Source organism: Pleurodeles waltl, chromosome 3_1 (assembly GCF_031143425.1).
Source record: "Pleurodeles waltl isolate 20211129_DDA chromosome 3_1, aPleWal1.hap1.20221129, whole genome shotgun sequence".
NCBI classification, from domain to species: domain Eukaryota; kingdom Metazoa; phylum Chordata; class Amphibia; order Caudata; family Salamandridae; genus Pleurodeles; species Pleurodeles waltl.
Window position 1 is genome coordinate 978,129,088 of NC_090440.1, and position 12,465 is coordinate 978,141,552.

The 12,465-nt window shown below is 45.1% G+C and overlaps 1 protein-coding gene across 8 annotated transcripts in view; it reads left to right on the top strand.

The window, feature by feature from the left end:
- Nucleotides 1–12,465, top strand: part of WDTC1 (WD and tetratricopeptide repeats 1) — a 499,786-nt gene that overhangs the window by 207,626 nt on the left and 279,695 nt on the right. For all 8 annotated transcript variants that reach the window (XM_069224084.1, XM_069224088.1, XM_069224081.1 and 5 more), the window contains one exon: nt 12,015–12,109. In XM_069224084.1, coding sequence (XP_069080185.1) covers nt 12,015–12,109 — 95 coding nt within the window. The remainder of the gene's footprint in view (nt 1–12,014; nt 12,110–12,465) is intronic.

The following is a 12,465-nucleotide window of genomic DNA, read 5'->3' on the forward strand; positions in this document are numbered from 1 at the left end:
AAATACATCTCACAGCGATATCTGCCTATCTGCAGATTACACATTCAACATCACTTTTTAGAATCCCAGTCATCAAAGCATTTATGGAGGGACTAAAAAGAATTATACCCCCGAGAACACCACCAGTACCTTCATGGAACCTTAATATTGTATTAACACGACTCATGGGACCACCATTTGAACCCATGCACTCTCATGAAATACAATACTTAACCTGGAAGGTAGCCTTCCTAATAGCTATCACATCTCTTAGGAGAGTAAGTGAGATATCAGCATTTACTATACAAGAACCCTTTATACAAATACATAAACATAAAGTGGTTCTCCGTACAAATCCCAAATTCTTACCAAAAGTTATATCACCATTCCACCTAAACCAAACAGTGGAACTCCCAGTCTTCTTTCCGCAACCAGACTCAGTAGCCGGAAGAGCCTTACATACATTAGATATTAAAAGAGCACTAATGTATTACATTGACAGAACAAAACAGTTTTTAGAAAACAAAACAATTGTTTGTAGCCTTCCAAAAGCCTCATGCAGGGAATCCTATATCCAAGCAAGGCATAGCCAGATGGATAGTGAAATGTATTCAAACCTGCTATATTAAAGCAAAAAGAGATCTACCTATTACACCAAAGGTGCATTCCACTAGGAAAAAAGGCGCCACAATGGCTTTTCTAGGGAATATACCTATGACAGAAATTTGTAAGGCAGCCACATGGTCTACGCCTCATACATTCACAAAATATTACTGTGTAGATGTGTTAGCAACACAACAAGCCACAGTAGGACAGGCTGTATTGCGAACATTATTTCAGACAACTTCAACTCCTACAGGATAAGCCACTGCTTTTGGGGAGATTACTGCTTACTAGTCTATGCACAGCATGTGTATCTGCAGCTACACATGCCATTGAACAGAAAATATCACTTACCCAGTGTACATCTGTTCGTGGCCTGAGACGCTGCAGATTCACATGCGCCCTCCCACTTCCCTGGGAGCCGTTATAAGTTGAATGAAAATTGTAAATTTGTAAATAAATACTATTTTAATACACATTATGTACATACATACATACTCCATTGCATGGGCACATTTGCTATATTCACAACTCCTACCTCACCCTCTGCGGGGAAAACAATCTAAGATGGAGTCGACGTCCATGCGCAATGGAGCCAAAAGGGAGGAGTCCCTCGGTCTTGTGACTCGAAAAGACTTCTTCGAAGAAAAACAACTTGTAACACTCCGAGCCCAACACTAGATGGCAGGATAATGCACAGCATGTGAATCTGCAGCGTCTCATGCCACGAACAGATGAACACTGGGTAAGTGACATTTTCAATATATATATATATATATATATATATATATATATATATATATATATACACACACACACACACACACACACATACACACTGTTGTATGCATACCAACACATGTCTGATTTTTAGATTGCCATGTTCTATGTATTAATTGATCCAAACCTTTTAATAATGCATTTATCTTGATTAGATTTTAAAAATCATAGCCCAGTTCAGGGTATTTTTACCCTTTGAACTAATTCTGCTATGGTTGATCTACTTGGGTTTGAGGTATGTTTTGTACGACATAAAGGTAAATAAGCTGGCAAGTGTCAACAAACGTTTGAAAAACAGTCTAAGTAGTGCAAGCAACAGATTAAGTCCACTACTTCTCGTCTGTTGCCTGCACGCTTCAATGGAAATTGTCCTGTGTATTTCAAAATGTCAGAATATAAATTAAATAACACAAATTGAACAAAAGTTTTTTTTTGCCAAACCCCATTAGAAGATCAGCAGTGTATTTCATTTATGAAATCTTAGTTTTCAGAAATGTCTCTGAAAATTGGACTTTGAGTGATGTAAATAATTAGATTAATGGATGGTCATTAGTAGGCATGATATATTTAAAACTCAAAGAACAACTTGTTACGTACTTATAACATTAGTGTTGCTGTCTGAAAGCAATGCAGAGTAACTTTGTTTTGTGCATTATGAAAGTGGGGTGATTGTGTTAAATCCTCCCCTAAGATGTGGATTATCCTATGCCTCACTTAACTATGTTTATTAATAATGTGCCTTTTTAAAATGTATTTATTTTTCACAGATAGGTAGTGAAAGGTGAGATAGTGGCAAAAGCAGATAATTCTAATGCTCTATTTTGTGGTAATGTGGTCAAGCAGTAGGCTTATCAGAGGGTAGTGTTAAGCATTTGTTGTACACACACAGGCAATAAATGAGGAACACACACTCAAAGACTTACTCCAGGCCAATAGGTTTTTATATTGAAAAATATATTTTCTTAGTTTATTTTAAGAACCACACGTGCAAGATTTACATTAAACACTTTAAATGTAAGGTACTTCACTTAGATACTTTAGGAACTTTGAATGAAAACAATATCATGTACAGTCTTTGTAAAAATGGCAATAAGCTATTTTCAAAGTGGACACAGTGCAAAAATCCACCGTTCCTGGGGAAGGTAAGTAAAGGTTAGATTAGGAGGTAAGTAAAACACTTACAAGTCTCAGTCCTGGGGAATAGGCAGCCCACCGTTGGGGGTTCAAGGCAACCCCAAAGTTACCACACCAGCAGCTCAGGGCCGGTCAGGTGCAGAGGTCAAAGAGGTGCCCAATACACATAGGCGCCTATGGAGAACAGGGGTGCTCCAGTTCCAGTCTGCCAGCAGGTAAGTACCTGCGTCGTCGGGGGGCAGACCAGGGGGGGGGTTTGTAGAGCACTGGGGGGGACACAAGTAGGCACACAAAGTACACCCTCAGCGGCACTGGGGTGGCCGGGTGCAGTGTGCAAAGCAGGCGTCTGGTTCCAGGTAGGAAACAATGGAGGGACCCGGGGGTCACTCTAGGTATGCAGGCAGGCACAGGCGGGGCTTCTCGGGACAGCCACCACCTGGGCTAGGCAGAGGGTCACCTGGGGGTCACTCCTGCGTTGAGGTTCGGGTCCTTCAGGTCCTCGGGGCTGCGGGTGCAGTGTTGGTTCCAGGCGTCGGGTCCCTTGTTGCAGACAGTCGCGGTCAGGGAGAGCCTCTAGATTCTCTCTGCAGGCGCCGCTGTGGGGGCTCAGGGTGGTCGTCTCTGGGTACTCTATGGCTCGCAGACACCGGGGGGTCCTCCCTGAGGTGTTGGTTTTCTGCAGGTAGAGCCGGGGGCGTCAGATGCAGAGTGTAGAGTCACAAGCTTCCGGTGGGAAACGTGAAGTCCTTGGAAGTTGCTTCTTTGTTGCAAAGAAGTCGCTGGTTTTGAACAGGGCCGCTGTTCACAGGAGTTTCTTGGTCCTGTAGTCCAGGGCAGTCCTCTGAGGCTTCAGAGGTCGCTGGTCCCTGTCAGATGCGTCGCTGGAGCAGGTTTTTGAAGTTGGAGACAGGCCGGTAGGGCTGGGGCCAAATCAATTGTCGCCTTCCTCCTTCTCTGCAGGCTTGTAGGTCAGCAGTCCTTCTTTCTTCAGGTTGCAGGAATCTGATTTCCTGGTGTAGGAAGTTGCCTCTGTATGTACTATTTCAAAGTAAGAAATAGCAAGCACAGAGTCCAAGGGTTCCCCTTAGAGGTAAGATAGTGGCAAAAAGAGATGATTCTAATGCTCTATTTTGTGGTAGTGTGGTCGAGCAGTAGGCTTATCAGAGGGTAGTGTTAAGCATTTGTTGTACACACACAGGCAATAAATGAGGTACACACACTCAGACAATTCCAGGCCAATAGGTTTTTGTATAGAAAAATATATTTTCTTAGTTTATTTCAAGAACCACAGGTTCAAGATTTACAAGTAATACTTTAAATGAAAGGTATTTCACTTAGGAACTTTAGGAACTTTGAATTAGCAAAATAGCATATACAGTTTTCACACAAATGGCAATAAGCTATTTTAAAACTAGACAGTGCAATTTTCAGCAGTTCCTGGGGAGGTGTGTTAGATTTGCAGGTAAGTAAACCACCTACAGGGTTCAAAGTTAGGTCGAAGGTAGCCCACCGTTGGGGGTTCAGAGCAACCCCAAAGGTACCACACCAGCAGCTCAGGGTCGGTCAGGTGCAGAGGTCAAAGTGGTGCCCAAAACACATAGGCTTCAATGGAGAAAAGGGTGCCCCGGTTCCAGTCTGCCAGCAGGTAAGTACCTGCGTCTTCGAAGGGCAGACCAGGGGGGTTTTGTAGAGCACCGGGGGGGGGACAAGTCAGCTCAAAAAGTACACCCTCAGCGGCACGGGGGCGGCGGGTGCTGTGTGCAAACAGGCGTCAGGTTTGCAATGTAGTCCAATGGGAGACCTAGGGGTCTCTTCAGCGATGCAGGCAAGGGGGGGCTCCTCGGGGTATCCTCCACCTGTGCAAGGGAGAGGGCCACCTGGGGGTCGCTCCTGCACTGGAGGTCGGATCCTTCAGGTCCTGGGGGCTACGGGTGCAGTGTCCTTACCAGGCGTCGGGTTCTTTGAAGCAGGCAGTCGCGGTCAGGGGAAGCCTCTGGATTCCCTCTGCAGGCATCGCTGTGAGGGCTCAGGGGGGTCAACTCTGGCTACTCACGGGCTCGCAGTCGCCGGGGAGTCTTCCCTGCAGTGTTGGTTCTCCACAAGTCGAGCTGGGGGCGTCGGGTGCAGAGTGCCAAGTCTCACGCTTCCGGCGGGAAACGTGTGTTCTTTCAAAGTTGCTTCTTTGTTGCAAAGATGTTTCTTTCTTGGAGCAGAGCCGCTGTCCTCTGGAGTTCTTGGTCCTTTTAGATGCAGGGTAGTCCTCTGGGGCTTCAGGGGTCGCTGGACCCTGGGGAACGCATCGCTGGAGCAGTTCTTTGAAGGGGAGAGACAGGCCGATAGAGCTGGGGCCAAAGCAGTTGTTGTCTCCCTCTTCTCTGCAGGTTTTTCAGCTCAGCAGTTCTTCTTCGTCTTAGGTTGCAGGAATCTAGTTTTCTAGGTTCTGGGGAGCCCCTAAATACTGAATTTAGGGGTGTGTTTAGGGCTGGGAGGGCAGTAGCCAATGGCTACTGTCCTTAAGGGGGGCTACACCCTCTTTGTGCCTCCTCCCTGAGGGGAGGGGGCACATCCCTATTCCTATTGGGGGAATCCTCCAAAATCAATATGGAGGATTTCTAAAGGCAGGGGTCACCTCAGCTCAGGACACCTTAGGGGCTGTCCTGACTGGTGGGTGACTCCTCCTTGTTTTTCTCATTATCTGTCCTGGACTTGCCGCCAAAAGTGGGGGCTGTGTCCAGGGGGCGGGCATCTCCACTAGCTGGAGTGCCCTGGGGCATTGTAACACGAAGCCTGAGCCTTTGAGGCTCACTGCTAGGTGTTACAGTTCCTGCAGGGGGGAGGTGTGAAGCACCTCCACCCAGAGCAGGCTTTTGTTTCTGTCCTCAGAGAGCACAAAGGCCCTCACCACATGGGGTCAAAAACTCGTCTCTCAGCAGCAGGCTGGCACAGACTAGTCAGTCCTGCACTGAACAATTGGGTAAAAAACAGGGGGCATCTCTAAGATGCCCTCTGTGTGTATTTTTTAATAAATCCAACACTGGCATCAGTGTGGGTTTATTATTCTGAGAAGTTTGATACCAAACGTTTTTGACAGACTCCTAGACCATATACTCTTATGGCTACCCTGCACTTACAATGTCTAAGGTTTTGCTTAGACACTGTAGGGGCATAGTGCTCATGCACCTATGCCCTCACCTGTGGTATAGTATGCGCCCACCACTATAGCAGTGTTTGTTTCTTAAACAATCTCCCCCTTACCTGGAAAGTAGACTCTGCTAGCTTGGAAGTGTAGATTCAGCCTGTCTGTATCCAAGGAGATTCTGAATAGAGCAGCAGTTGCCTTTACCCCTGACCACAGGGACTGGAGTTCAGTTAACTTGCTCCTTATATAAGTTCCTATTGGTTGTTGCATATGCTGTTGTGATAGGTTGTTGGGAGACGGTCTTTCATTGGTTGCTGGCTCCAGGGCTGCAGTTATGATTGGTGGATAGGGCAGGGAATCTGATTGGCTGTTGGCTCTAGGGCTGTGATTGGTGGATAGGTCTGAGATTCTGATTGGCTATTGGTTCTAGGGCTGTGATTGGTGGTTAGGGCTGAGATTCTGATTGGCTGTTGGTTCTAGGGCTGCGATTTGTGGATAGGGCTGAGATTCTGATTGGCTGTTGGTTCTAGGGCTGTGATTTGTGAATAGGGCTGAGATTCTGATTGGCTGTTGGTTCTAGCACTGTGATTGGTGGTTAGGGCTGAGATTCTGATTGACTGTTGGTTCTAGGGCTGTGATTGGTGGATAGGGCAAAGATTCTGATTGGTTGCTGGTTTTAGGGCTGGGGCTGTGATTGGTGGTCAGGAATAGGGCTATGATTGGTGATTAGGGCTGGGTCTCCCGTTAGTTGGTTGAATCGGGGCTTGAAATTGGATTGGCTAGGGCTAGGACCAGTTTCTTATTGGCCAGTAGGGCTATAAAAGGCTAGGACTCAGGGCGTCTCAGCCCGGGCGTCGAGGAAAAGGGTGGAGAGGACAAGGGCAGTTGTCTGTTTGGGCCTGTTCAATTGACCAGGAATGGTTTCAGCCCCTACACATCCCTCAACATGCAAACACACATTCTAGAAAGGCATCCAACTCATGCATCACAAACTGACCACAGACAGATTGCATTGTCCCATCACCCAACACAATACCCTATATACAACACATAGACACATACCCCCCACAACTACTACAGTCAAACACCTTCATTCTCACAGCAAACACTACTCTGTCCACTCCTTCTAACACAACCTGCCATCACCCACACAATACAAAACTACAACATACATTTCTCTCAGGTTCAGTCTCCCAGATACACACTCTCTGCTCATACTAACCAACAACACTATCCACTGTTCGCTCCACACAGACCACCTGTCATCATAACAATGCCCAAACCCTGCCTTCAAACACATCATCTACAAACACTCTTCCCCTCTCTTCACCAATTAAACACAACCATACAATCCCCACATTTCACTCCACCACACATATTACCTCTTCCAGTCATCGCAACTAATACTAACTCCCCTGACACACACCCATCACCTCTTACCCACCTCATATGTTCATCTCGAAAAAACACATCAACACCCATCTAACACTCAAATTCCACTTAGCAGCACTAACTCGCATACAAATCCCTCACCAAAAACAACTACACCAATAGCCCCTCTCGTTATTCCACAAAACCAATACCAACCACAAACGTAAGCACATCAAAGCAACACAAAGTACATTACACTCATCGTCATACCCACTCCCACCCCCAGGACTACACAAAGAATACAAATTCCATCCTATCTCCACCCCTACCCCCCCCCACTCTTCACAAACACCTACCACAAACACCCCAACCCAGCAACTTTCATTCACTCGCCTTTCCTCCATTGCACAATTTAGAGCCTTACATCATGATCCACATGCTCCTCCACCACCCCTAACCCATACTCCATCCACACTAAACAAACGCAAACAAAATAAAAAACATGCTACTCATAGCAACCTCGCATCCCCTTGTCTATTACATAATAAGACTACCCTACAAAAAAAACTACACTCCTCATGGCTCCCTCAGACACCAAGTCCACCACCCACACACACAGACCCAACAAAATGCCTCCTTAAACTGCTGGAAGAGGAACACTATGTTGAAAAGCAAGACTGTTGTGAGCCTCAAACAGTTATCACAACTAGCAACACTCCTGCTTCAAGCTCACATCACACTACTTACCCTTCTACTAAACAAAACAACACTACCACTAACACACCTTTTCTAAGCTGCCAGCTCATAAATGCTCGATCACTCTAAAAAAAAACAAGCACCACATCTACTACCTGCTCACAGACACACAACCTGACTTACTATTCATAACGGAATCCTGGTTGGGAGATGACATGGCACCAGTGTTGCACGAAGCCGTTCCTCCGGGCTATCAAACCATCACCCAAAACCGTATAGGCAAGAGAGGAGGTGGACTAGCTATTATATTCAAACAGGTAATGAACCTCAGTAAAACAGACATCTCCATACAAGGTTGTGAAGCCCTCCTTACCAGATGCCACCCTACTCCAACTTCCTCCTCCTTTACAGACCTCCACCTAACAACTCCACTTTCCCAGATGCTTTTCTAGACACAGTCTGAAACCTTATTACACTATACTCCAATCTATGCATTCTTGGGGATCTAAACATTTGGTTAGACAAACCCAATATGCCCCATCCAAAAGCTATCACCACTGGCCTAGTCGCATTGAACCTACATCAGATTGTACACAATCCCACACACATCGCTGGTCACATCCTAGATGTCATTTTTGCTAAGCCTGAACTAGTTACTATTCATAGCATCACACCAATCACCTGGTCAGACCACCATATGATAACTTTCCGACATACAACTCCACAAATCAACACACCCCACAACTACTTACATACACCTATCGACCATGGAGCAAACTCAATTTGGATCACTTAGAAACACAACTAACAGCAAACACAGATCTAGATACAATTAATTCTGTACCAAAACTTTGAGTGGCTACAGGAAGCTTTTGATGTCCTAATACCACTTAGAAAAACTAAACACGACAAAAGAAAACCAACACCTTGGAGAAACACAGAACTTAAAAAGATAAAGCAACAAATCAGAAAGTTGCAGCGGACCTGGCTCAAAACAAACAGTCAAGACAAACTGCAGCTACACAAACTTAACAGGATATATAAATCATCAATCAAAAAAGCTAAAAAAAAGATACTACTCAGACAGAATTCAAAATGCTCAATCTACAACCAAGGAATTTTATAAAATTCTCAATGAATTTCGAAAACCTACATGCATGGAAGGAAGTCATCCCACTACTCAAGATTTCACAAACAAATTGGCAACTCACTACACAACCAAGGCAGACACATTGGACTCCTATTTAAAACAGAAAAAAACCCGTCAGCACCAACCCCTTTCCTAAAATACCCTTTAAGAATAAACCAACCCAACCTCTACAGTCCTTCAAACAAATATCCCAGGATGAATTTATGGATTTGGTCAAAGCAAGCAGACCTTTTGGTTGCCCTTCTGACCCTTGCCCACCACAAATCTTCAAGAACATCCTTCTATCTACTTCTGCTGCCACACCTGTAAGAAGAATCATCAACAACTCTTTAACTTCAGGAACTTTTCCTGCTGACCTGAAAAAGACATACATACTACCTTTATTAAAGAAAACAAACCTAGACCCGCAAGACCCCAACAACTACAGACCAATCACAAATGGACCTTTCCTGGGCAAATTGATAGAAAGAGCAGCATTCGCCCAGATGTCACAATTCATTGAAGACAATTCTATACTTTCAGACTTCCAAACTGGATTCCGCCCAGGAAGAAGCACTGAATCGGCACTCATGGCAGTCTGGGACGATCTTAAAAACACAGTCGACCAAAATGGAGTTGCTGCACTACTTCTCTTGGACCTTTCAGCTGCCTTTGATACGGTTGACCATGACACCCTTACTCAAAGATTTCACAAAGCCGGCATACAAGGGATTGCTCTCGACTGGATTACTTCCTATCTTCAAAAAAGATCGAATATCATCCACTCGCCCCCCCTTCTCATCCGAACCCTACCTCACAAAAGCAGGGGTCCCCCAAGGGCCAATCATCTCACATTTGCTTTTCAACATCTACATGATATCTTTACCAGAACTGATCAATGATTTCCATCTCACATGCTACAACTATCCAGATGACACACAAATACTACTTAAATTAGAATGCCCCAAAAACATTGAAAACTCACAAATCTTCAGTTGCCTCCGAGCCGTTGATCAGTGGATGACCTGGAGCCATCTCAAACTAAATACCTCCAAAACAGAAATACTCATATGTGGTGACTGGAAAAATTATGACCCTCTGTGCGTCTGGCCTGACGATCTCGGACCACCTCCTCAATTATCCAAGGAAGTTAAAAACCTAGGAATCACCATGGATTCCAAGTTAACTGTGAATGCCCAAGTAGATAAATTAGCACGCACAAGCCTCATCACCTTGAAGACTTTACGACGCATCTTCCCCCACCTCGGATTTCCACACAAGGTGCAAGCTACTATCTCGCTTGTACTATCCAAACTGGATTATGCCAATAGCCTCTACCATGGATCATCTCTATCTGTAATGAAAAAACTACAACGTATCCAGAATTCCGCAGCCAGGCTACTATTACATATAAAGCCGCAAGCCCACATCTCCCCTGCCTTGAGAGCACTACACTGGTTACCCGTTGCCACAAGATGCACTTTCAAGCTGCTTTGTATCACCCACAAAGCTATACATGGAACAGGACCGCTTTTTATCAGAAAGAAAATTACCAAATACATCCAACAAAGAACCCTCCGCTCAAGATTGCCACCCGCCTTAGAACACCACCATACAAGAAAAAGACTATAGGTGGTACATCCTTCTCAGTCCAAGCAGCCAAACTATGGAATTCTTTACCCCCAACTATAAGAGCCACAGATAACTTTCTTATCTTCAGAAAACTACTCAAGAGTTGGCTCTTTCCTTCATAACCACCTTATTCAAACAACTATGAACTGCATATGCCTATGTTGATAAATATTTTTTTCAGATTATATGTATAGTTCTATTTATTTATAGTTTCTTTAGAAAATATGTATTGCTACTATGTCATAACAATAAAATACACACACTCTCTTTAAACCTGTTTGACTAAGTATTTTTTGTACCCATGGTTCTAATTATGTATTGTATGTGCATTGGTGTGTGTATTCATGTGTGTGTATATATATATATGTATGTATGTGTATATGTTGTTTTCTGTGCTTGGCATGTTGGTGGATCATTGCATGGCTCCTGGGTGGGTCGTTATACTAGATATCTATGAATTCCTGCTCTCATCTTATCACACTTATCTACTCATCATCATATGTCATGTCTCTATCAGACTATCCTCCATTCTCACTCTGACTCATCCCAAGTCCCTTCTACTACTTTTATCTCCTAAATATCTCTGCCTAAGCTCTTCCCTCCGCTTCCACATCTAACTCACCAAACCTCACTCTACTACTGTGACCTCCCACACAACCCTACTAAATTTCTCCTCCATTTATCTCACCCTTCTACTATGCTCTCCCTAACCCTTCCACATACTCTTCCCCCTCCGCCCCCCTTTACTCATCCCAAGCCTTTGGGTTGAGTAAATGAAGGATATACTCCCAATTAACACTTCTGGATTTCTTTCCTCCTCCACCCTCCATTACTCCAGTCAATCTAACTAACAAACTCTCATATCCACGGCTCAAATTAACTCATAATAATACGAAAACTGTACTCATTATTTAACGATATTAATCCATCAGTAATTCTTGTTGGGTTCCAGAGTAGCGTGCTACTCATCGAAAAGCGCTTCGACGCCTCGTCAGGGGTAGTAAGCACTATATAAATGCGAATACAATACAATAGTGCACCCTGCCTTAGGGCTGTAAGGCCTGCTAGTGGGGTGACTTACCTATGCCACAGGCAGTATAGGGTTGGCATGGCACTCTGAGGGGAGTGCCATGTTGACTTAGTCATTTTCTCCCCACCAGCACACACAAGCTGTGAAGCAGTGTGTCTGTGCTGAGTGAGGGGTCCCTAGGGTGGCATAAGACATGCTGCAGCCCTTAGAGACCTTCCCTGGCATCAGGGCCCTTGGTACCAGGGGTACCTGTACAAGGGACTTACCCGAGTGCCAGGGTTGTGCCAATTGTGGAGACAAAGGTACAGTTTAGGGAAAGAAAACTGGTGCTGGGGCCTGGTTAGCAGGGTCCCAGCACACTTTCAAATCATAACTTAGATCAGCAAAGGCAAAAGGTTAGGGGGTAACCATGCCAAGGAGGCATCTCCTCACAGGTAGCTATTAGGATGTGCTGCTGAATTGTTCACAGATTAATCATTGTATCATCCAACTTTTTTTTTTCTTTTCTTTTTTTTTTTTAGGAAGTCCATGAAACAGAACCCCACGACCGGCGTGCACACGTTCTGCAGTAGACAGAAGCCCATCCCCGACGGAGCTGCACAGTATTATGTGGCAGGTGCGTGCAGATGACTGAGGCAGGGTTTCGAAGCGATATGGAGTATCTGCAGGCTTGAGCCAAAGGGTTTCTGTCGGGACAGAATTTGTGGCATGGGGGTGATGAGAGCCCTTGGCAGATACGTTTTTCAAGACACTGACCACTGTGTAGGTAGGGCTGCCTGGGGTTTGTACCCTTGAGTGGATAGGGCTGAAGGACAGTGCTCTGGTGAGTAAAGCTGCATGGCGTCTGGGCCCGTAGCAGGAGTCAAGTTCTGTACTGACAGGGGTGTTCAAAGTCTTCAAGAGATCGCTGCAAACAGGCAGATTCCTGGACACGTGAGACTTAATGGGACTTGGGCACTGGGTCAAGGTGCC